The following is a 26,640-nucleotide window of genomic DNA, read 5'->3' on the forward strand; positions in this document are numbered from 1 at the left end:
TACCTACCACCTAATTTCGATGGCAAATTATTATTTGTGCATTGAGGACATAATGTATATGGGTATTCGAATATATCTACGTGAAATATTAAATATTATTTGAGGATACCATATTCGATGTAATAGTTTATGATAATTTATTCTCAAATAAAATACAATCTTCGCAAACGTGAACCCAAACGTCAAACAAGGACGTTCGTTACGTCATATAAAAGTTAAATTAAAAAGAAAAACGTCAAGCTTACAGCGACTTTGACATAAATCAATATAGGAGAGAAGGGTGAAAGAAGGCGTCAAAATGGTCGAATCAGCAGTGAATTTAGCTTATAAGACGATTTATCAATAAAAACTAATAATAAACACAATGAGACCACTACGTACAGTCAAAATAGAGACTGTGGACTGTGAGAATATAGACGATAACGATGACCCTTTAGAATTAATTGCGTGTAGAGTATGCCTAAACACTGATATAAAGTTATTTAATTTACACGAGTGTAATCTATCACAAACCTTTGGAGACCTAACTGGGACCCCGGTAAGCGTTGTTGTTATATTTTAAATACACCAAAAATCATGTTTTGCGAATATTTTTGTGGTAATACGGATATTGTACATATGGCGTGTTTTCGAAAGTAAATGGTGAATATTGTTTACGGAACTTGTTTATTTTAATTGTTTTTTTTTAATTGTTTGTTAACTGTGATAAAATGAAGATCATCCACTTTTTTAATGGTGTGAATTAAAAATCTGTGAATCATCAATTCATAGTCATATTTATTCATTTAAATTATAAGTATTTACAATTTTTCGAAAATCAATTTTTAGAGCTACGAACTAGTTGTCATAGTATAATTTTACATTTTTAATTCCTGTATTTCCCATCCTATGAACCTTAAATCCCTTCTTTATGTGTTTCCTCCATTGACTTACAATTATATGAACGTCGGGTCTGCGCTAAAAAGTGTCCGAACTTATAGGGCGTTAAAATCGTATACAGAGCGTCATTCACGCTTTAGTCTTCGTTTGTTCGACTGACAGTGAAGCAAGCAAAATTAGACAGTGCTGCGATGACATTACAATTTAAATTCAACGTTTTAGCCTTTTCATATTCCTTTACATGTCACTACGTTTAAATAGGTTGACTTGGGACATTTTTTTCGTGGTTTTTGTATTAGACCCGTCGTCCATTTATTTGTAAGTCAATGGTTTCCTCCCTTTATTAACATTTTGTGTGATTTTATTCGCCCTGATAATATTATGCTTTAGACAACATCAAAGTTTATCCATCTTTGTTCTTTTTCACCTCGAGTATGTTCTCCACAACAGCAGTTCGTCGAAGAACTTCCTAAAAGGTTTACCTTGCTGCTGTCTTAACATTGGCAATCTTGATCAATATTGACTGTCTGCATTTTTTTTTAATTTATTTATTATTAATAGGTGAGCAGCTTGAAGCTGATATGCCTATATCAAAGCTGTGTTGAATTTTTATAAAGTCCACGAATTCACAAATACTTCTGAATCCTTTTGTTAAAGTCCACAAAACACTAGAACTTAAAGACCTAGAAGCATTGACTTACAATTATATGGACGTCGGGTCCGCGCTAAAAAGTGTCCGAACTTATAGGGAGTTAAAATCGTATACAGAGCGTCATTCACGCTTTAGTCTTTGTTTGTTCGACTGACAGCGAAGCAAGCAAAATTAGACAGTACTGCGATGACATTACAATTTAAATTCAACGTTTTAGCTTTTTCATATTCCTTCACATGTCACTACGTTTAAATAGGTTGACTTGGGACATTTTTTTCGTGGTTTTTGTATTAGACCCGTCGTCCATTTATTTGTAAGTCAATGCCTAGAAGACACAAATTCTTCTTTTTTAACCAGCTGTCCAGCCGGCTTTTGAAAACATTCACTGAGCTAGCATTAACCACATCCTCGGACAACTTGTTCCACTTTGAAACCACTCTGTTGCCGAGGATGTGGTAGACAGTGTTGGTGAGTGATGGCCTTCGGACAATTTTCAAGTTGTGACCCCTGATATTCCTGGAGTGTACTGTTCTTTTGAAGCAGTTGAGAAGGTCTGGAAGATTGCAGAACCCATGAAGAATTTTAACAGTTTCAATTAGATCACCCCGTACCCTTCTTTCTTAAAGAGTAGTGAGGCCCAGGGATTTCGATCTGTCCTCATAAGATTTTACGACGTAGAGCCTGAGGCATTCTTCGAAACTGATACTGAAGCCTGGTGGTCGCCATTAAGCAAGTAATAATAACATGGTTTTTAAGATTGTACTCTTGACCTTCCAGGTATCTTCAACAGATGGTCTTCCGCAGCACTTGTGTGTCCTGTGCTGTGCACTGCTCAATAAGTCTGCACGCTTCCGTGCGAAATGTCGAAGTACGCACATTTTCTTGCAGGACTTGAGGGTGCAACATCCTGTGGTAATTTGTTTTTTATTACATATTTAGTGATTGGAAATTGATAGCCAAGGTGAACATGCTACAATTGTCGAGAAAAGTTGAAGTAAAGGAAGGTTATGAAAGAAAGGTTTTCTATCCCTCGTCGCAATGCCAGGCTAAGCAATTACCGTTCTTTTAATATCAAACAATTCACAACTAATGTTGACTCCATTACTATTTTCAACCGAATTTTCCGTGAATACAATTAATTACATAAAACATATAAATGCAAGTCATCTGAATTGGATTTGTTTTCATTACATAAATTTAAAACTTTATTATATAACTGCTCTGACTAACAATTCTGTAACTTTACAATTTCATTTGACCACATTTACATTATTTGCTTTGAATAATCACATCCATTTGTTTGTATGTAACATAACACGCAGTAAACTCTTCTGATGCTATGTTATATGTGCATGCTGTATTTGCCTATTATAGGGTTTACACTCGAGTAATTCCTGCAGCGTTATATTATGTCCATGTTTAATAGTGTTGACGAATCTAATAAATAAATGAAATAGGAGGATAAACTGAGAATTTCAGCGTCACTGAGGGCTGCGACCGAAACCGGTTAAAGACTTAGATTTGTTTGTATCCAAAGCAAAAATGTTCATAAACAACATAACTTCAAAATAAACAGCACTATTATTCTTATTACTGACTTAGCACATGGCTCAAGTCTATTTTGGTTATGGTTTTCAAATTGGCAAGAACAACAACACACTCATAGCCCTGCACTAGAGAAACCCTGTATCCATGGACACACACAGACTAATGCGCGGCATGATAGCGGGCGACGGGAGACTTAGGTGAGGAGGGCACGGACACGCGCCGGCGCCGGATTCGCCCAGAAACCACTTTTGAAGCTGGTCCACGCTAGTCTAGCTCTTGCCTAGCGCCCTAGCAGACAAACGCAATTTCCCAAACGTAATTTATCAACTTTCAAAATTATCTGTTTGTACAAAATTTTACAAGCAGATAATTTTGAAAGGACAATCCTAATAATGGATTTCTTACTTCTCAATTTAGTTCAAATTTCGTAAACGATCGTATACTGTTAGATACCAGATTTTACAGTACATTATTCACTTTAATTGAATTACATTTATTGTATTTAAATTTTAAGACATACATGTTGAAACAAGTTTATTCATTTTAAACCTAAAAATCAATAACATCATAACATCCCTCAATAATCCGATGTTGCTAAACAGGTCCACTTAACGGTACAAGCACAGGTGCAGAGAGCGCACATTCGCGAACTTCGTTTAATGGGCACCCTTATTAAACCGACCTCAAAAATTTGTGGAATTACATTTTTATAATTCCTTAAGTTTATTGAAATCGTTTAACGGAAAGTGTGCAAAACCGGATTCATCTCCTAGTTTGCTACCCTTGCAGGTGGAGTATTTTCTTCAAGTTTAAATGGGACCAATACTGAGGTGCCCTCTTTCCAACAAATAAAGAGTCAACAAAATCATTAAAAAAAACAGTCCATGGAGGAATTAAAAAGGTTTTTTTCGCTGTTGCGAAATCATTTTAAATCTCGTTTTTATATAGTATGTCTTATAAACTTCGATGGCGCCATGATAGTAACACGTACGACGGTCTCGACGTTCGTGGGCCTGCAGCTTGATTTTGATTGCTTCTCCCGATGGGAAACTGCGTCTTTTCCGAGTCGAGGCGTATAATATTGCGGATGGGCTACCCGATCGGGTCGATTCAAATTTGAATTAAAATCAGCGCCCTGCAAAGTAGTGTAATAAGGGGCTCACTAACTAGGGACTATGCCCGTTCTAGACGCAGGGCCCTAGACGTCGGATAGTGTAATCAGTGTTTAAAATTAATTCCTTTATTAATTGCCATTTCAGATCACAACATCGAACATCCGCAGAATAGATCGCACAAATTTTCAACTAGACTTAACGAGAACTAGAACAAAGAACCACGAATATCTGCCAACCGAACAAGAACTATGCGAAAGCCGATTCATCGACGACGTAGTTAAAAACGAATCACTGCTATATGTACCCGTTACGCATTTAACTGCCAACGAAATAGACAGTTTAAATGAAGATACGTTAACTGATGATTTAACTGTGGTTGATTTTTTATTCGACAACGATGATATAAAGGAGGAACCGGATAAACCAGTAAAATGGACAAAGAAAAAGAAAGAGTCGAAAAAGAAATTGAAGAAAGTGAAGACGGAACAGATAAAAACGGAACAGTTAAAAACGGAAGAGGAACAAATGGAAACGGAATTGGAAACAGACGTGAACAGTGATACTGAATTGGTTGTTACGGCACGTAAACGGAAATCACAGAAGAGAAAGCGACCATTTAATCAGAAGTTTGAGGAGGATTTTATAGGTTCGTATTACTTGTATTATACTAACACAATCTAGGACGATCCCCGTGACAGTTCATTTGACGTTTGTCATAGGGATGAGGTATAGTCGATATATTTTAGTGTATTTGATTTTTAACCAACTAGTGAAGAATATAACCACTGGTCTTTCGGTTTTAAAAATGACATCATATAGTCACCGAACCCCCGGCCATGATGACTATATGGAAAAGGAGCGCAGGGCATTGGCCGTATGTTGTACCAGGTTGTGATGTAGAAGTCAAAATTACTCTTTTCAAGGCATTTTGTCAAACTTTACACATGCATCCTATGGACAAGTTATACTAAAAAGACGGTTAACGCCCAGCGCGTCCAATACAATAATGTTTTTAGGCTGCTATTGGGACTGCCAGGCTTTAGCAGTGCAAGAAGTATATATATGCTAGACTTGTGCCGATCGGTCCTTAAATGGAGCGATCCTATTTAGTCCAATAGGTCAACTGACTAGGTCGGTCTTCTAGGTCATCTAGTTCCTTAGTTTGTTAGCTTGTCTTGTCCTTCCTCGGACATTGAATGAATGCTTTAAAGTTTTACTTGAAATTTACTATTAATTTGAATAGCATCGTAAAATTGTATTTGAAAAATGGTAGTCCAAAAGTGAGGTTATTTTTCATCTACACATCTATGACTTGTCTATGGTTGCATAGTCTTGTCCTTGCTCGAGCATTGAATGAATGCTCCAAAGTAGTTATTTTATTCACATGAACTACTACGGACTTCTAGTATTATGAGGTCAATAGTACACTATATTAAATTTTAAAAAATACAATTTGATTGTCCTTCTTAATTTACAAGTTTAAACCTGTCATTCTAACTAAATATCTAACAACGCTTCTAAACCTTAAACACAGTTTATAAAAGTGTTAAGGTTAATATTTTCACTTTCAGGATTTTCAAAACTATACAACGTGGACGTCGAATTTCTTAGCAAAGAACAACAACTGGCGGATGTCGAAGCGCGGAAGGACTCGGATGCTTATAAAAACGCAAGGTTCCGCTGTGAGACTTGTTATAGAGGCTTCATGACGGAGAGGGCGTTCGAGAAACACGCTGTTTGGCATAATCCGGTGAGAGCACATTTAAGCGTGAAACACACAGATAGCGGGGGCGGGTGGGTCGGAACCGCGACGGGTCTAATTCCGTGTATTTCTATGGACGACAACACACTGGGCGTGGTCCCGACCTGCGCCCGACCCGCACCTGCTCTCGGTGTGTTTCACGCTTAACTGAGTTGTTTTGAATTTGATAATTGGACGTAGTTAAGCAAAAAGGATCCAATCCACAAAATTATCAAAAAATATGTACCAAACAGTCCCTAACATCTAACCTCTTAGATCAGCAAAAAAAAATTCAACATATGAACATAAATAAATATCTCTGGAGTTACATGTCATTATAAGTTTCGAAAGTAAAACAAGAGTAGGAAACACTTGTAAAATTCAAACTGCCATATCTCGAAAGTGACGGGATGTGCGTTGGATCCTTTTTGTTTAACTACGTCCAATTGTCAATAGCAACTTTTTTAACCGACTTCAAAAAAGGAGGAGGTTCTTCATTCGACTTTATTTTTTTGTATTTTGTATGTTACACGATTACTCCCGCACTTAAGAACCGATTTTGGTGGTTCTTTTTTACTGGAAGGAGGGTACCTTTGTATTGGTCCCATTTAAATTTGAATAAAATATTCCACATCTGAGTGTGCCAAACATTGACTTACAATTATATGGACGTCGGGTCCGCGCTAAAAAGTGTCCGCACTTGTAAGGCGCTAAAATCGTATACAGAGCGCCAAACTCCGCTTTAGTCTTCATTTGTTCTACTGACAGCGCGATACTGCGATGACATTACAATTTAAATTTCGAATAGGTTGACTTGGGACATTTTTTTCGTGGTTTTTGTATTAGACCCGTCGTCCATTTATTTGTAAGTCAATGGTGCCAAAGTAAACTTTATTTCTTGCTTTAAGTTGTACTAATAGAAAATCTCTTGTGATTGTACTGTTTTTTTATAATAACAAGTGACGGGACGAACAAGTCGTGCGACTGATGGTAAGCGACACGCCTGTCCATAACAGTTGCAGTGCCACTCAGAGCTTTAAATCGCAAAGATCTGAGGGGCACTGCCACTGCGCCCGTCGCCCTGAGACATAAGTTGACAAGTCCCATGTGCCAGTAATTTCACCAAACCCTTACCCTTCAAAATCGGAACGCAGTAATGCTAACATTACTGCTTGGCGACAGAAATAGTTAAGGTGGCAGTACGTCTTTGGACGAACTCTTTCACGAGGAGGTCTACTGCTACTAAAATTGCTTATTGGGAAGATGCAGTATAATACTAATTTGATAGTCAGAGCATCACGATTTTGTAATATAGTCTGTTCCAATCTATTTTCAACAAAAAGTAAACAAAACTGTTTGGTTAAAATTTTAAAACAATCACTCAATAAATCGACAGAGTAACACTTTCACTTATATTTCGATGATTTCGACTTTATATCTCATCACTTTTTCCAATAATATTTATTTGAATAGCATCGTAAAATTGTATTTGAAAAATGGTAGTCCTAAAGTGAGGTTATTTTTCACCTATACATCTATCACTTGTCTATGGTTGCATAGTGCTGTACGAAACAAAACATTCGGTTCTTTCAATTAAAGTTTTTGTAATCGATTAGTAAATCGAATATTTCAATCACAATCGAACGAGTATCCAAGTTTAAGGACTTGAAGGAGGACTTAAAATTAATATTTCGGAAATTTTAAATATGCTTAATAGGTTATGTAGGGAAAACCGCTAGTATGACTCAATTCAACAAATCGAATCATTCAATTAATTAATCGATTTGTAGTTGGCATTACAAATGGCCATCACTAAATCGTCTATGGTCGGGTCAGTGACTTGTTTATTTAAATTTTATTGAAAATGGATTGAAACGAAATATACCTCATTTTTTTGATACATAAAGATTATTATTATGCTACGTACCTAACCATATTATTTTGCATATCTATTATTCTATATATTAGACTCACGCCTGTCCTATAGACTAAAAGATGATTTTATATGATTATCATATTTTATCTCTCTTCAATTCAGGCGAGCGGGAACCACGCCTGCGATGTGTGCAAGCAATTCTACCCGAGCCGCGAGAAACTTCTTAACCATTTGAGGAAACACCGTATGCATTTTAAATGTAGACAATGCAGTAATGTCGCTAAGGATAGGTAACTAAAAAAACACCATTCGAAATTTTTTTACTTTATTCAATGTCACGATATTTGACCACTATGATATTCAATTATTTTCGGAAAATTAATAATAATAATATATCTTTATTCAAAAACACACCTTAGCCTCATATGTAGCACAGAGAAGAAAAGGCGTAACAAATCTAAGGCCTCTGGCTCCTAAACTAGACAAATGTCTGTGCCTTAGGAGACAGTGTTCAGTTACTAAAGAGCTCTCCGCGCGATTTTTTACCTGTTGCCAAGTTTGTCCATACACAACGATGGCAGTGACGTCTGCGCAAAGATTTGGTAATTTGGAAATGATTTACAGAGTAATCAATGTAGACCAAAAAGAGTGTAGGCCCCAGAACACTTCCCTGAGGCACACCGTAAGTAATATACTCGGCGTCACTGAGGTGGTTATCTATTTTTACTCTTATTTTTCTATTGATAAAGTAGACTTTCTCCAATTTGGAGAGTAAATTACTCCACTATAGTCTGTCCTTTTTGAAGACAGAGTAAAATGACAGTTCTTTGCGCAAAAGTGTTGCCCGCTTGCGAGCAACTAGTGATTCCAGTCGATAAATATTCTATCGACTATCGACTGAATATTGGTCACGCTTATGAAATAATTGGCCGAACTCGTATCATCTGAATCATCCTCGACCCATTATTCATCCAATTATTGAGCGCAAGTTCATTTGTATTGTAAATTTTTGTAAGTTCATACATACATGCATACACTATATTTAGAATTATGTTTATGGAAAATACAAAGGGGAGACATGTGTAAGTGCCTCCGTGGCCGAACGGTTACCAAGCCGGATTGTCACCCAGAGGTCCCAGGTCCCAGGAATATTCATGTAATTTGTGGTTGTCTATGTGTGTGTCCATGGCACCCGCGACACAGGGTTTCCCTAGTGCGGGGCTATGTTGAGTGTGAGCGTTATTGTTATTATTATATTTTAAAGTTTTTCATTTTAGTTCAATATAGATTATATTATTTTTAAAATGTATATGAATAAACTTTGATCTCGATACTAGTAGGCCACCTGTCAAAATAAGAATGAAGACGGCAATAACGCAATTAGTAATCATTAGAACCTTTCGTAACATTCACAATTCAGTCATTTTTGGCAAAATTTTATCTTCTTCAACAATCTATCGATAAAACTATCGACAACGACCATTGACTTACAATTATATGGACGTCGGGTCCGCGCTAAAAAGTGTCCGAACTTATAGGGCGTTAAAATCGTATACAGAGCGTCATTCACGCTCTAGTCTTCGTTTGTTCGACTGACAGCGAAGCAAGCAAAATTAGACAGTACTGCGATGACATTACAATTTCAATTCAACGTTTTAGCTTTTTCATATTCCTTGACATGTCACTACGTTTAAATAGGCTGACTTGGGACATTTTTTTCGTGGTTTTTGTATTAGACCCGTCGTCCATTATTTGTAAGTCAATGAGTATACAGTAATAAACCTTAATTAGTTGCTGTAATGTACTAAAAATAAAAATTAAAAAATTTGTGTTAAAGTGAGATAATTTTTCATGATGTAAAAATAATAACATCACACTATATCTAACATCACCCATAAGGGTGTTCCTAATATAATAATAATAATATCCGATCTTTGTATTAATAATTATAACAAACTAGTGGGGTCGTTTCACAAAAATAATTGCTTATCGTGGTGGTCCAACATCGTGGAATTCAATAAAATTAAAAAATTGTTTATTTATTTATAGCCTCTATTGCTGATAACTTACTAACTTATCTAACACATTGTATGACATGCGTACTTATTATATGTCACTTATTTATTATTACTCAATGTGTTGACTCGGTACCTTCAGCTTGTCCTAAGACATAGGCCTGTTCCAAAGATTTCCATTTCTCCCTATCTTTTGCTGTTTGCCTCCTCCTCCTCCAGCAACATATTTAAAATCGTCTTCTCATCTAAAGTATGGTCTCCCTTTCTTCCTTTTTATACAATATTACTTTAAATTAAAAAAAACATTCCTACTTCCTCATATTTCCAACTTAAAGAACTGAATTTTAATTTACTTAGCCATAATTTGTTTGTTTTAGCACAAAGGCGAAACAACATCACCGGTGGCACGAAGGTTTCAAATATGACTGCAAACACTGTGGCAGGAATTTCAAGTAAGTTCAATTCTTATTTACAGCTACAAGTTTCAGTTTCCCTTTTTAACCGACTTAAAAAAAGGAGGTTTTAAATTTTTGCTGTATTTTTTTGTGCATATGTCAAAGTCAAAGTCAAAGATTATTTATTCCATAGGTAAAATAAATTTACACTTGAAAACGTCACATTTAAGCTTCTGCTCGTTCGCTACGCTGACCTCCCTGAGAAGAACGAGCAAGAAACTCTAGGGATTGCTCTTTTCAAATAAACTTAAATGCTATGGAATACACTTTGAATCAAATTTGTGTGGATTCTGGAGCCATGTCGTCTTTCCATACATCTTCATCTAACACGTAGTCTTCAACTTTGTAATATGATTTTTCGATCAAAATATTTTTAATGTAGTTTTTAAACTTAGGAAATGATAAACTTAATATATGCTCCGGAATCTTATTGTAAAAACGTATACAGTTCCCCATAAAAGAGTTGTTTACCTTCGTTAAACGAAATCGTGGTACCATGAGTTTGGACTTAGCTCTTAGGTTAATATTATGGATATCTATCTTCTTTCTTATTGAAATTATGTATATTTTTACGGGCATATAAAATATTTGAGTAAATGTACTGTGATGCCACAGTCATGATACCAGTCTCCTTAAACTTTTCTCTGAGAGAAACCCGAGAGCCTAGACGGTACACAGAACGAATCGCGTTATGTTACGCGATAACTCTTTGATTTGTGCACCGATTTTGAAGATTCTTTTTTTATTGGAAAGAGGGTACCCTCTTTCCAATAAGTAGTGGTTCTCAGTAGTGGCTTTATCTATACACATATTATAAGCTCTCTATGTGTTTAGGAACCGCATGTTGCGACTGGCCAAATGGCGGCAAATAAAGACTTTTCTCACGCATATCACGCAACTGTAGTTTTTATTTCTAATTCATAGACAAACTAGAGTCGGCCCCAATTATCATATCGTTCTGTTAGGCGGCGGTGGGCACCAGTCTTTTTTAAAAAAACTCACAAAAACTAATAATAATAATAAAAAGTGATATAAGGCCCATTTGTCTGATGAGTTGCCAGAGACGGTTGGCCCTTAAAGGGGAACTCTTTTTCTGGTTTATACTCGATATTTCAGGCTTATAAAAACAGCCGCAGTAACGAAAATCGAATTCATTTTGTATGGAAATCAACCGTGACGTTACCCCTTAACACAATTTATTAGCAAACAAGGTACTAGTATACTTCACTGGTTAACTTATTCTACACATAAAATTTAGCACAAAATGTAGTATTTGATTATACGTGGAAAATGTTAGGCAAGCCGGTGAAAATCGCCACTGCTAGTGTGCCACTATTACAGGTGGAGTATTTTCTTCAAATTTAAATGGGACCAATACTGAGGTACCCTCTTTCCAACAAAGAAAGGATCATCAAAATCCTCTCCAATTCTTGTAACTCTATTGACTAATAATGTAGGTAGAGTTACGAGAATTGGAGAGGATCTGGGTTATATTTTTATGTATCTAATGGAGCAATAAACACTTTTGACGTAGCTCCACTTATGCCATTCTTCCATGAGGGTTGCTATTTTTTGTTTTTTTGCTGTTTGTCAGTTTGGTCTTATTTTATGTTGTTTTTTTTTGTTTTATTCTATTTTTTATTTTGTTTTGCTTGTTATCAGTATTTTCTTTTTTGTATCTATGTGTAGGGGCATTGCAATAAAAATCGATTCTATTCTAAAATCGATTCCCAAACACATTTCCATTTGTTCCAGTGCAAAGAGCACTCAGCTGAATCACGTACGAGAAAACCACACACCCGTCACTTGTGTTATTTGCGGGGAATCTATAGCAGGCACTATTGAATTGTCGCGCCACAAAACCATGCACACTAAGGTAACACGCCTCTCTTTATTATTTATTATCATTAGGGCAAAGTAGTAGTGGTTCAGTAGAATAGCGGCAAGAGGCCTGACTTCAATGTCGAAGGTACGTACATTTGTAAGGCGTGTATTTAAATGATTATTTTAAATTTGCAAAAGCAGCAGGCAAAGAAATCTAAATGGTCATCTTTTTGAATGATTGATCCTCGTTCCCTGAAACATAAAATAAATTACATCGATTGATATTTAAACTTTGATAATTTTATGTTGGGCCTCAAAGATAAGTATTTTATGTTAGGCCTCAAAAGTAAGACTATTCTCTAAGAAGTCTGTACAAAGAAAAGGGTTTCCTGACTTTAACAGGAATATATATTTTGGAAATATGATTTTTGTACGTGATCACAGTAACTTCTTTACTAAAATATCTAATGTACACTCCGTTAACGTCAGAAACAAGGACCGTCTTGTCCTCCCTAAAATAAACAGCACGATCTTTGACCGCAGCACCTATGTAACAGCGATTAGAATTTATAACAGACTTCCAATGGAAATGAAATGTTTAAATGGTGATCAATTTAAAGCTTATTTAAAAAAATGGTTAATTGACAAAGTTTTTTACAATCTTAACGAATTTTATATAAAGACATCAAATATTTGACAATTGTATAACTAACTTAATTATATTTTTAAATTTTTAGACATTTAAATTGTAATAAATTTTAATTGAATAGTAATTTTAAGACATTGTACGCCTGATTTGGGTAAGAATTGTAGATCTAATCACTTGTAAGTAACACCTGTATTTTACCAATTCATACAATAAATGTTTCTGATTTCTGATTTCTAAGACAAATGAGCATTAAAATTTATAACTTTTTTTTTCTTTTTTAATTCTTCCATAGATAGTACAACTCGAAAAAAACAAACACATGAAAAACATAATTGCGAAATTTTTATACAGAAAATAATTAAAATCAATCATAAGAAATTTTTGATAGTAAGCATTTAAATAGTATGTGGCCGAATTGCAATTAAGTTTCTGTACAGATAACATTTTAAGCGAATCCTTACTTGAACTTGAACCTGACCTATGTAAGGAAGTATGTCGCGCTACAAATTAAAAATAACTCTACCAACCATGGCTATAATGGAAATTGAACAGTCCCGTGGGTTTTATTTGGGACATTATAACCAAGTTAGCCGCCATGCAATTATATTATTTAAGAGCTAATTTGATGAAAAAGTTAATTTGTTAAATGAACGCAATGTTTTACAGATGGTCAACTGCACTAACTGTAGTATGGAGTTCCACAGCGAGGAGGCGCTACACCGACACGTTTCAGGCAACAACAGTTGCACCGGCAACAGGCAGATCAAGTACGTGCAAAGAAGTTGCACATGCGTGTATAGGGATTGTTTTTAATTAACACGAAAACTCAACATCGCTTTCTTGTCCTTAAAATAATCAAACTTGTTAATAAAATAACAATCGGCCTCAAAACTTTGTGGAATTGCATGTATTTGCCAAGTTTTATTCAAATCGGTTAAAGAATTGCCTATTTCCTCCTTTTTTAAGCCGGCTAATACATTGAACTAAACTTAGAGATCTCAGGTTCGATTCCCGGGCCGGGAGAAGTCATACAAATGACCTACATCTATTTCTCTGGCTGGCCAATCCGAGCACAGTTGTCACCGTAATTATTTGGCGGAATAATTTTCATACAGATTAAATGACATTTCGTCTCTATTTCTGTTTATATACTCGCTGAACGAGGCAAAGGCATTAAAGAACAATTCAAAATTTGAAAATAAGTGGTCAGGAACCAGAGCAAAGGTGATAAAAAGGCGGGATGACGATAGAGGAGGTCGCATCGTCACATCTGTGTGTGTCCATGGCACCCGCGCTACAGGATTTCCCTACTGCGGGGTTACAAGTGTGTGCGTTAAAAAAAACAAAGATTATTAAGTATTAATACAAAGATCGAACACTCAGAAAAATTCTTTCGATCCAGCCGGGTTCGAACCTACTTCTTCTAGCATACCGTGGCAGACGCTATACCAACTAAGCGACGGAGCGAACCAGCGGACCTCACGAATTTTTCTATATGCTTGCGTCGTATCTTTGTATTTGGTTTTTCAACGACTTTTTTAGCCATCGGGCCGTCTATGAGAAATCTATAATATACCTTTACAGCTAGAGATGTACCTATTCATTGTATTTAAATTTTTATTGAATTGATATTCAATTATTTTTATGTGAAATTACTCCACTAGTTTGTTATAATTATTAACATAAAGATCGAACACTCAGAAAAAATTCCTTCGATCCGGCCGGATTCGAACCGACGTCTTCTAGCAAACCGTGCCAGACGCTATACCAAGATTTAATAAGAATTTCAACACTACCTTGACCCCAATGATTTTTTTTCAACGTCTTTCAGGTTGGAGTCGATGTTGACCGCTTCAAGAATCATCGATCTATATTTTTTATAATTGTTTGTAGATCTTGTGCCATTTGTGGCGACGGCTTCATTACCAACGAGCTGCTTCGGCGGCACGTCGACGACCAGCATAAAGGGACCACTTGCACATGCGAGGATGTAAGCGTAATTTATTTCTATTTCCCTAACCAAGTAAAATAAAGTAAAAAAAAAAGGTGTAACAAAAAGATGCGATCATATTACAGCTATACTCTAGCCAAATTCGATGTAGAATGTTTAATAACAAAACGTTGCTAGGCAACCAATGATGGCATAGGAAAAGAACATTTTTTTCAATGCTCATTATTAAGGCTTGCTCTGCCCACGGCCTGCTCCCTTAATTGGAATTTAAATAGGTAAGTAAGTAATTGGGTTAAGTAGAAGTAATACTTATCTAGACAATTATTATAAAATTTACAAAATACCTATTGATACGTATGATTTAGGAATACAAATAAGTCTTTGCGTCCTATTAATATTTACTGTTATATGGTAGGTAATGGTAGATGAAAAGAAACAAAATTGTAGGATTTTATTTGATGTTAATTTACCACATTTAAAATCATCCAGCATCTATTTCCGATTCTGAACTTGAATTACCACTAGAACTCGAATGTTTGCAATCTCTCACTTCAATGTTTATATAGACTTTAAAACTTACCAAGCCAATACGAATAATAGCAACATTTAATACACTTTTAAGCATGATATATATAAATGCTGGTCTTTTAGAAGAACTCACCTAAATAATACGACTGTAACAATTTTAGTAAGATATACATATGGGAACATTAAAAAAAATAATCAAAAAGTCACTAGGGATGACACAGTTTTACAAATAATTAATTACTGGTCATTTTTAGGTGATTTGAAACTTCTGTTGAATAATATTCATTATAAACATGGCTTCAAGATTTAGTATTATCCACAATCTAGTTGAATTTCGTAGGAAATTATTGAAATTGTATAGTAACTGTGAAAGAGTCTGAGATGAAAACCCTAAAAATCATACGTTTTTGTTTGTTGACATTTATTCTACATCGAATTTGGCTAGAGTATAGAAATCGATATTACAGCTGGCAATCGCACCAAATGACAATACTTCAGGGCACTTAATTCGAGACACCACGCATTTTCAGTATTAAGTGCCCTAAGCTTAAACAATGTTTGATTGATCAAAATCTATTACACAAATTTGAAACTAGTATACTAAACGTCTTTTCCATAAGTCCTTGTTGGGAATTTGGATTTGCAAAACCGGGGGAAGACTTTTTCTTCGACGATAACACTGCTTTTGTATTCTAGCCCTTTACGACAAAAATGCGAGGTGGCTCGCATTACGTGTTCGGGAGTATATACATATAAAACTAGTAATGCATGACAACTTAGAAATTCGGGACAGTAACACCTTATGACTTTGGTGTATTCCGCACAACAGTGAAAGTATTGAATCAATCACTTTTGGAAAAAAATATATAGTAAATAATCTCAGTACAGAGTATTAAAAAGACCGACCTCAAAAGTACGTGGAATTACGTCTATTTGCTAAGTTTCATTGAAATATCCCCTAGTTCGCCACTATACGGGACTTGATACTGGAGATAATAAAAATAGGTTCTCACTACGACACTACTCAAAGTATATCGAGAGAAAAACGCCTTGAATTGGAGAAATAGCAAAATCAACTAAATAATTGCTAAAAGTAATTGCTCCTAAATTAAAGTTAGGCGCTATTTACAAAAATGAAACTTCATGCGTGAACAGCCACCCTTTGAGGTGGATGATTTTCTTCAAAATGAAATGGGACCACTATGGAAGTACCCCCTTTCCAACAAAAAAGAATCATGAAAATCGGTTCACAAATACCGGAGTTATCGCGTAACATACATACAAAAAAAAAACATACAATCGAATTGAGAACCTCCTCCTTTTTTGAAGTCGGTTAATTAGAGGATATACACTTGTGACGGTGTGACCTTACACCGTCAGCTCACCTCTTTGTATCGCCTCTCTCCTCTTGTATCTTATCATTTTTTTTATTTTACTTGTATTTAAATTTTAAATTTGAATTGTTCCATCTTCCTTCACTTTCTCATTTTGTTTTCGTACCACGGTCACTCCCAGCTCGACCGCCACAACAGTCAGAGCTGTTAATAAGCTAATCATGTGTAATAATTTATAAGTCTACACCCTTCATTTATCTATTTCTGTAATTGAGTTTCTCGGTCCATTTAGGGGTAAGTGCCTTAATAATAAAGTGTAGGGAGTGTTTTATACTGTTATACCTGTTTTTTACATTTACCTTTATATTGTTACAGCCTTTCTTTAAACTTTACTACTTTAATAAATTTTGTGGGCCGGAAGTTTCCCATTTCATTGCCGTGAACCTGTTCACAGCTAGTTAGGGTTACAACCCTTTCACACTGATTACAATACGGTCTGAAAACACGATTCTCAAAAATTTTCACGATAGAATAAAAAACAAACTTACCTCGAAATTTGACAAGAAAACCGCTGTCTTCAATAGGTACTTTACATATACCAATTTTTTTTTTATATCAACTGAACTAAATAGAAAACGTATAGTATACGATATGTCGACCCCTCCCACGTAAAGTATCGTATGTCAAAATTGCCAAGTTTACAGGGGAGCCTTTTAAAGTTCTGAATTCACTGAAATAAGCATAACACGTGACTTTAGATTTCTCACTTTTATTCGGCAAATCTCGTTACACACGTTGAGTATCATAAAATCCTAGATATCGGTTAGATGATCTATTAGATGATCACTCTATGTGAGTAACAAGCTTTGCCGAATGAAACGGAGAACTTTAAAACACTCCCCTGTAAACTTGGCAATTTCGACATACGATACTTTACGTAGGAGGCGTCGATATGTACATTTTTCAAATAGCTTCAATTTCGTTTGTAAAAAAATAAATTCTAAAATTAAGCCAGTGTCTCTGGAGCTCGACCCAATTACTACGAGTTGAGATACGACTGTTATGCCTCTACATTACGCTACCTTCCATCTTTTTTTATATAATAGCAAGTGACGTCTGGTGTTAAGTAACACGCCGATCCATAACAGTTGCAGTGCCACTCAGGGTCGTATTCTAGAACTCTACTCAATGCTCAAGTCAGGATTTGAGTATGGTTTAAAGCACTCGAAATCATACTCAAGTAACTGCTATTAGGGTCGTATTTCCAGTGCTTGAAATCATACTCAGATCCTGACTTGAGCATTGAGTAGAGTTACCTATGAAATAAACTGCCTCAGTGGCCGAACGGTTACCATGCCGGACTGCCACGCAGAGGTCCCAGGTTCGATTCCCGGGCCGGGAGAAATATTTATATGGCCTACATTTATTTCTCTCGTGAGTTTGGGTGTAATTTGTGGTTGTCTATGTGTGTGTGTCCATAGCACCCGCGACACAGGGTTTCCCTAGTGCGGGGCTATGTTGAGTGTGTGCGTTATTATTATTATAAAAGATTATTTTGAATTTGAGTGTAGTTACGTCGAAAACGGTTATTGCTCCGTTAGATAAAGAAAAATATAACCCACATCCTCGCCAAGTCTTGTAAATCTGTCTACAATAATCGATAGAGTTACAAGAATTAGAGAGCACGTGGGTTATATTTTTCTGTATCTAATAGAGCGATAAACATGTTTAACGTAACTCGACTTATGCCATTCTTCCAGGAGGGGTGCGAAATTAGTCCGTGATTGGGATGAAATTTTTTTGGGGATTTATTTTAATTGCCATTACAATTAATGGTCCTGTGCTGAGCATTTTTAATTTTGAGCTATGTAGTGCCAGTTACTTCAAGGCTTATAACTTATTTTCGTGTATTCCAGTGCGGCGCCACCTTTGTGTCAGACCGCAGCCTCTCAATCCACTGGAAGCGCGTTCACCGCGCGCCCAGCGAGAAGCCGCAGCCAGGCGCGGCCCCCCGCCAGTACATGTGCGAAGTCTGCGCTCACAGCTATCCGGTAAGTCACGTTTCGTCCCTCACGTTTGACATTACCACGAAAGAAAAAAAACAATGGAAGCGCTAAAGTGTACCTTATACATAACCAGTATAGTACATAGAAATATCTCCAAAGTCATGCTTTCTACTGGCTTTCTGGGTTCATGTTTTTATTTAAACATGCTTTGAGGTTAATACACGGCCTTTGTGAAATATATTTTAGGTTCTAAAAAATGGCAAAAAAATGGGAGACCGAGCCATTTTTTTGCCAGCCCGAGTTCGTCACCTGTTTCACTTCAAATCGACCAGTTAACTTGAGCTTTGCTATAATAGAGAAAAATTGCAAAATTACATATTTAATATTTAATTACCGATGAAATGTGATTCCGAGTAAATACAGAATATTTTTTGGAATATACGGAGACATACACACAGGTCAGTAGTTGGCCTGTCTATATTTCAGCGCAAACGGGAGTCGCTAATATGTTACCAGGAATATAGGACCCTTATTTCGTCTCTGTTTCTGGTTATATACTCGATGAATCTTGGTAATGACTGATTGGCTGTTAATATAATTTAAACTTTACGCTGTTGGCATATCGTTGAAACTTCATTACCAGCAACACCTATTATTGCACGTTTTGATTGTACAATGAAATTTCAATCAATGTGCTGCCATCTAGCGGTTAATAGCAGAACGACGACGAATTCGAGTTGTTTACTTAGTTCGTCAAAAACGAAGCGACCATATTACAGCGGTCGTTTCTTGTAACAAAAAAAAATATTACGACAAACAGAAAATTGAACATTTATTAAAATTAAATTAAATAAAACTTAATGATGATACGAAACACAATATATTACAAGACTATCATTTCTGCACTCCAAAGCAAATATACTTCGTTTGAATCACTGACCATAGACGGTTGAGTGACGGCCAATGGTAAAGCAAACTATAAATCGATTAATTTAATTGAATGAATCGATTTGTTTAATTGAGTCATTCTAGCAGTTTTCATTTTACATAACTTATAAAAGCACATATTTAAAATTTCCGAAATCTTAATTTTATGTCCTCCTTCAACTCTTAGATACTCGTTCGATTGCGATTGAAATTTTCGATTGACCAATCAGTTACAAAAACTTTCATTGAATGAACGGAATTCGTACAACACTATGCAACCATAAACAAGTCATACAAGTATAGATGAAAAATAACCTCACTTTTGAACTACCATTTTCAAATACGATTTACGATGCTATTCTAATTAATATTGTTAAAAAAAGTGATGAGATATCAAGTTGAAAACTTCGAAATATACGTGAAACTTATTCGATTTAATTGAGTGTTTACTTTAGAATTTTAACCAAACAGGTTTGTTTACTATTTCTTGAAAATGGATTGGAACAGGCTATAAATACGGCATTTTTCTACAATTTTCGGGGTTTTTAGCGAGGTAATTGACACGACCATAACGTTCAAAGCGAACATGGCGGACTGAGCTCAAGTTTGCGGAACTCCGCGTACGATTGGCACACGTGACACGCAAACTAAGCACTTCTACTGTATTTATTGTTGTCCTGTGGACATTACATACTTCCATACACTTTATTTTCGAAATCCAGAATTGGAAAAGGTATTTAATTATTATTCAACTGCCTCCGTGGCCGAACGGTTACCGTGCCGATTGCCACGCAGAGGTCCCTGGTTCGATTCCCGGACCGGGATAAATATTTGAATAGCCTACATTTATTTCTCTCGTGAGTTTGGGTATAATTTGTGGTTGTCTATGTGTGTGTCCATGGCACCGGCGACACAGGGTTTCCCTAGTGCGGGGCTATGTTAAGTGTGTGCGTTAAAAAATAAATAAAAAAGTTTGGTGGTTTTAACCATTCTATGTCACTCTTTATATCTGTAGACATTTGTCTACTCATTGGGAACAGCTAGTAACAACTAAAAGAGGTATAATTTAAATAATTAAAATGCCAACTACAAAAGTATTTACTATTTCATACCACATTTTTACCTCCATTTTGAAAAATTATACAGAAAAAACATACCATTATATATGATATTCACTCTAGACCTGTGAACAGGTGGACGTGTAGTGGAAATTTGATAATTTGAATTTGTTGAATTTGAATTGAAGTTGCTGTATCACGTCATGTTTCCGAACTGCCTCTGTGGTCGGACTGCCACGCAAACGTCCCGGGTTCGATTCTCAGGCCGAGAAAACTATTTGTATGACCACATTTATTTATCTCGTGAGTTTGTGTGTAATTTGTGATTGATCATGTATGTGGTCATGGCACCCGCGATACCGGGTATCCCTAGTGCGGAGCTGTAAACGTGTACGTTATTATTATGTTTTTTCCAGTCGGAAGTTCAACTGAAGTACCACCAACGGGTCCACACTGGAGAACGCCCACATCAATGTCCCATGTGCCCAAAGAGTTTCAGAATGCACACTAATTTGAGAGTAAGTTTATTTACCTTAGAGTATGAATTTCTCATCGCGCTGATTTTCTTACAAACCGCCCTTTTCACCCATCGAGTATATAACCAGAAATAGAGACAAATGTAATTTAGTTTGTTTGAAACCTATTCTGCCAAATCATTACGGTAACAACTGCGCTTCGATTAGCCAGCCCGGATTCGAAACAGTTGACGGGTGTCGTCAATTGTTTCACTTCAAATCGACCAGTTTAACTTGAGCCTTGCTATAATGGACGAAAATTGCAAAATTACGTATTTAATATTTAATTACCGATGAAATGTGATTCCGTTTGTTTTGTAATTACTTAGATGTTTTGCTATTTTTCCCACAAAACCGAATGAAACAGCCTCCATTGTTAGAGATATTATCTTTATTAGAATACATACATAATATTTTCGGAATATACGGACACGTACACACGGATCAGTTGTTGGCGCTGTACTATTTCAGCTTTCTAATTTGTGATTTCAACGCAAACGAGAGTTGATATTTAAAAGTAATATAAGGCCCTTTTGCCTGATGAGTTGCCAGGGATGGATGGCCCTTATTTCGTCTCTATTTCTAGTTATATACTCGATGGCAAGTACATACACTGCTTTATCTATACATATATTATAAGCTCTCTATGTGCTTAGGAACCGCATGTTGTGACTGGCCAAATGGCGGCAAATAAAGACTTTTCTCACGCATGTCACGCAACTGTAGTTTTTACTTCTAATTCATAGACAAACTAGAGTCGGCCCCAATTATCATATCGTTCGATATCAAGTAACGTGTGAGATTTGTTAAAATTATTTGCTTTTGACATTTCATTTCGAATAAAACTCCATCTCGACTGATAATTTAGAATTGAGGTCGAATCAAATTGTTTTGTTTTTCAGAGATGTTCTAAATTTGATGTAATAATAAAATCGAATTTGATGTTATTATAAAGCAATAATAACACTTTCACAGATAAGAAATTTGTTCTAACAAAACAGTTTATCTTTATACTGGTGGTAATTTGCGGTTACAGAGCACATAATAGAGGGTTTATGATATATGTGTGTGGTTAAAAATACTATTCTATACATTTAAACTGCCTCAGTGGCCGAACGGTTACCATACCGGACTGCCACGCAGAGGTCCCAGGTTCGATTCCCGGGCCGGGAGGAATATTTGTATGGCCTTATGTGTGTGTGCATGGCACCCGCAACACAGGGTTTCCCTAGTGCGGGGCTATGTTGAGTGTGTGCGTTATTAAAAAAAATGTACTTATTTAAGTTGTTATTCTATCAGGTTCACATAAATACGCACACGGGTGAGCGTCCGTACAAATGCGCGCTATGCCCAGAGACGTTCAAGTCCTATTCACAAAGACACAAACACAAGTTATTGGTGAGTATTGGAGCAGTTTTCATTGCAGTAGAGCTTGTAAACCTTGTGTAAGAATTGGTCAAGGAGGTATTGCAGTTATGTGACCATTACTACGTTTCGGTTTCGAAGGGCTATGGTACTGGTGAAATTACAGACATGGGTCTTATCAATTTATGTCTCAGGGTGACGGGGACAGTGGCAGTGCCCACGTCTTTGCGATTTGTGGTTGTCTGTGTGTCCATGGCGCCTGCGATACAAGGTTTCCCTAGTGCGGGACTGAGTGTGTGCGTTATTGTTATTTTCATCGCATTTGCTCGTAAATAATATGGTTACTTGACTATAATGTCTCAAATAAAACTCTCGGGCCTTTTTTCTTCCCATTACAGCCATAGTCGGTAAAAAGGTTTTTTAAATTTGTAGCACAACATACTTTCTCATATATATTAGGTTCAAGTAAACAAGTACTTAAGTTCAGAATTAAAACATTCGCTCAAAATGTTATCTAAACAAATTTAATTTAATTAAAAAACAAGAAATTTAATTGCAATTCAGTCACATACTACATAAATACTTATTATTAGGAATTTCTTATAATTGATTTTAATCCATCATGGTTGTATGCGTCTTTGCTTTTTACTTATTTTAGTACGAGTTGTATTTCGTTGAAAGATTAAAAAACTCTCCATTTGCAAAATCCGTAATTGTTGTTTTGGGTAATCTATCACAAATTCGAATTTTTTTTCCGAAATAACGTTTGTTCGAATTTTCGTTACACCGAAAACCGAATTATAACGAAACAGTTGTTCTTTCAGTATATATTGGATGTTTATCGCAAAGACACGATTAGGTTCGGTTAAGTTAGGTTTAAAAGTTAATTTTAATTTACCTCTACGTTTCGGACGTATTACAACGTCCATGGTCTCGAAGGGACTGAAGAGGCGGGTGTCAGCATCTTCTAGCCGTGCGAGTTTTTCTAACTAACCGCACATGATCTTCATTGTTTATTTGTGTACTAGGGTTCTCACTATATCGACACACAACACTCACGACATCCGGCGACTTGTCGGGCTATGCTTGATGTCGTTTATATTTTAACTGATAACTGGATTCCATGACGATGAAAGCTTAAAACCGTCTTCTCGGTTCAAATTACGGTGTTTTTTCATTTCAATAGCTTCACGTACGGTTCTACTATAGATCTGTAGAAAGGATCTTGGGATTATGAAGCTCAATGCAGTGGTTTGGTCCTGACTCCAGCTCGGCTATTGCAGACTTATTGAGCTGGCTTATTATACCAACCTCGTTGCCATAAAGTAATTTATAAGAATAACTGCTTCAACATGTGTATAATTATTTACAATAAATTACCAAACGAAATTAAATTGTTACAAGGACATACTTATAAATTAAAATTGACAAAATGGCTTTTGACACATTGCTTCTATAGTAATAAAGAATACTTAGAATTTACAAATTCATTACATTAATTAGAAACTATAGAGACTAAAGAAACATTGAGTCCCATTAATATTTGCACATCTGCTTGCAGGTTGAATACAATGTACCTAATTTTACTTAAGACCTTTGTAATTACTGTATTCTGGCAAATAAACGTATTCTATTCTATGACCGTTCTTAACAGCCGCTATGTGTTCTTTGACTCTTTCCGCTATACATCCGAAACGTCGAGGTAATTAAAATATGTATTATACGCATTGACTTACAATTATATGGACGTCGGGTCCGCGCTAAAAAGTGTCCGCACTTGTAAGGCGCTAAAATCGTATACAGAGCGCCAAACTCCGCTTTAGTCTTCATTTGTTCTACTGACAGCGCGATACTGCGATGACATTACAATTAAAATTTCGAATAGGTTGACTTGGGACATTTTTTTCGTGGTTTTTGTATTAGACCCGTCGTCCATTTATTTGTAAGTCAATGATTATACGTGATTAATTTGGATGTTTATCGCAAAGACACGATTAGGTTCGGTTAAGTTAGGTTTAAAAGAAAAAACCTTTTCCTCTCAAAATTATTTTCGAGGTTATGAAATTTCGACCAAACGTTATTTCTGGAAAATGTCATTTCTGACTACTGGTAGGTATCAGTTGTGTTGTGAACCAAATTTACATTGTATTGATTTACTCGCAAATGTGATGAAAAACACTATGTATCACGGACGGTAAAAAAAAACAAAACTCGGGCTTGTGCTAAACCCTCGTTAGTATTTTCTTATTTAGCCTCCGTAACACACAATGTACTACTAAAGCTCTTAAGTGGAACTGCAACTGACTTGATCACCCCATCGTTTGATATCATAACGAAAAAAAAGGTTAACAACACCGTCTTCCCTACGAATGAAAAAAATACAATGGAAGTGTCTTAAGCCTCGATCACTATGAGAAACCTATGTCGCCAAAACTCACAACAATTCTTAATTTGAAACGCTACGAAATCTTGATATTGATTGGTCGTAATATCAAATTTAAAAAGTAATAACAAATTCTGGGTTTTAAATAATTTAAAGTTCAATACCATCAATACCTATTATTGCAAGTTACGACGTCTTGATATTATATTGAAATTTCAATCAATGTGCTGCCATCTAGCGGTTACTAGCTGAACGACGACGAATCGGAATTATCAATTTAGTTCTCCAAAAAGAAGCGACCATATTGCAGGGGTATAAACTTTACTTTCGTTTCATGTAACAAAAAAATATTTCGATAAACAGAAAATTGAAAATTTTTTAAAATAGGACTTTCCGATAATCTCAGTACAGAGTACTAAAAAAACCGACCTCAAAAGTACGTGGAGTTACCTCTATTTGCTAAGTTTTATTGAAATATCCCCTAGTTCGCCACTATACAGGACTTGACGCTGGAGATAATAAAAATAGGTTCTCACTACGACACTACTCAAAGTATATTGAGAGAAAAACGCCTTGAATGGAAGAAATAGCAAAATCAACCATTAAAGTAATTGCTCCTAAATTAAAGTTAGGCGCTATTTATAAAAGTGAATCTTCATGCGTGAACAGCCACCCTTCGAGGTGGATGATTGTGATTGGATCTTCAAAATGAAATGGGACCACTATGGAAGTACCCCCTTTCCAACAAAAAAATAATCATGAAAATCGGTTCACAAATACCGGAGTCATCGCGTAACATTAATAACAAAAAAAAGATCGTACAGTCGGATTGAGAACCTCCTCTTTTGAAGTCGGTTAAAAATACAACCACAGGTAATATTTTTGGTGAGGCTATCATTTTTGCACTCCAAAACACAATAAGGCATTTTCCTAGGATTTTAGAGAATTTGCACGAAAGAATGACACAACCATACCATACAAAAATGGCGGACTGTGCTCACATAGGTCTTTCGAGATCTATAGTAGGCATGTATCGGACGCTAACTAACCACTTCTACTGTATTTATTTTTCTATGGTCTTCCCCTCAGGTACACACAAAAGAGCGTCGCCACAAATGCGGCATGTGCGATAAAACCTACGTCGTGTCGTTCGACCTGAAAGAACACATTCGATTCGCTCATATGAAGATCCCACGCCCGCCAAGGAACAGGAGAAGGAAAAAGGACGCAATACCTATGCCATTAAACGCTTTGGCTAGTGCGCTGAATACCACCTAGCAGTGTTGTGTCGCTATCGATAGGTAACTGGTTAAACTATCGATGGTAATGACCACGGCAAGTGCAACACACACGTACTCTAGGACCGTCTTTATCTCAAGCATCATCATGGACCAATTGGACGTGGTTAAGCAAAAAGTATCCAATCCACAAAATTATCAAATTCGTTTTTTCGTGCGCCTGATAGTAAGCCTGTTCATAACAGTTCAGACGAGTACCAAATACCTAAAGTCTGTTCTAATCCATTTTGAACAAAAAGTAAACAAAACTGTTTCATGATAATTGTAAAGAAATCACTCAATAAATCGAATAATTAACACTTTCACGTATATTTCGAAGATCTCGTCACGTTTTCCAACAATATTCATTTGAATAGCATCGTAAAATCGTATTTGAAAAATGGTAGTCCAAAAGTGAGGTTATGTTTTAATTATAGAGGTATGAATAGTCTACTGTTGCATAGTGCTGTACGAACAAAAAACATTCGGTTCATTCAATTAAAGGTTTTGTAATCGATTAGTGAATCGAAAATTTCAAGCGC

The 26,640-nt window shown here is 36.0% G+C and overlaps 1 protein-coding gene across 1 annotated transcript; it reads left to right on the top strand.

Annotated features, from left to right (window-relative positions):
• The first annotated feature begins 304 nt into the window (after positions 1 to 304).
• Positions 305 to 26,640, top strand: LOC113234527 (zinc finger and SCAN domain-containing protein 12-like). The gene is made up of 13 exons (XM_026469872.1): positions 305 to 538; positions 2,309 to 2,443; positions 4,339 to 4,840; positions 5,766 to 5,944; positions 7,974 to 8,101; positions 10,204 to 10,278; positions 12,037 to 12,157; positions 13,421 to 13,521; positions 14,648 to 14,744; positions 18,484 to 18,618; positions 20,975 to 21,076; positions 22,373 to 22,471; positions 25,911 to 26,640. The coding sequence occupies exons 1-13, from the start codon at positions 365 to 367 to the stop codon at positions 26,097 to 26,099; spliced, it is 2,037 nt and encodes a 678-aa protein (XP_026325657.1). The 5' UTR covers positions 305 to 364; the 3' UTR covers positions 26,100 to 26,640.

Source organism: Hyposmocoma kahamanoa, unplaced genomic scaffold (assembly GCF_003589595.1).
Source record: "Hyposmocoma kahamanoa isolate Upper Pololo Valley unplaced genomic scaffold, ASM358959v1 84, whole genome shotgun sequence".
Classification (NCBI taxonomy): Eukaryota; Metazoa; Arthropoda; class Insecta; order Lepidoptera; family Cosmopterigidae; genus Hyposmocoma; species Hyposmocoma kahamanoa.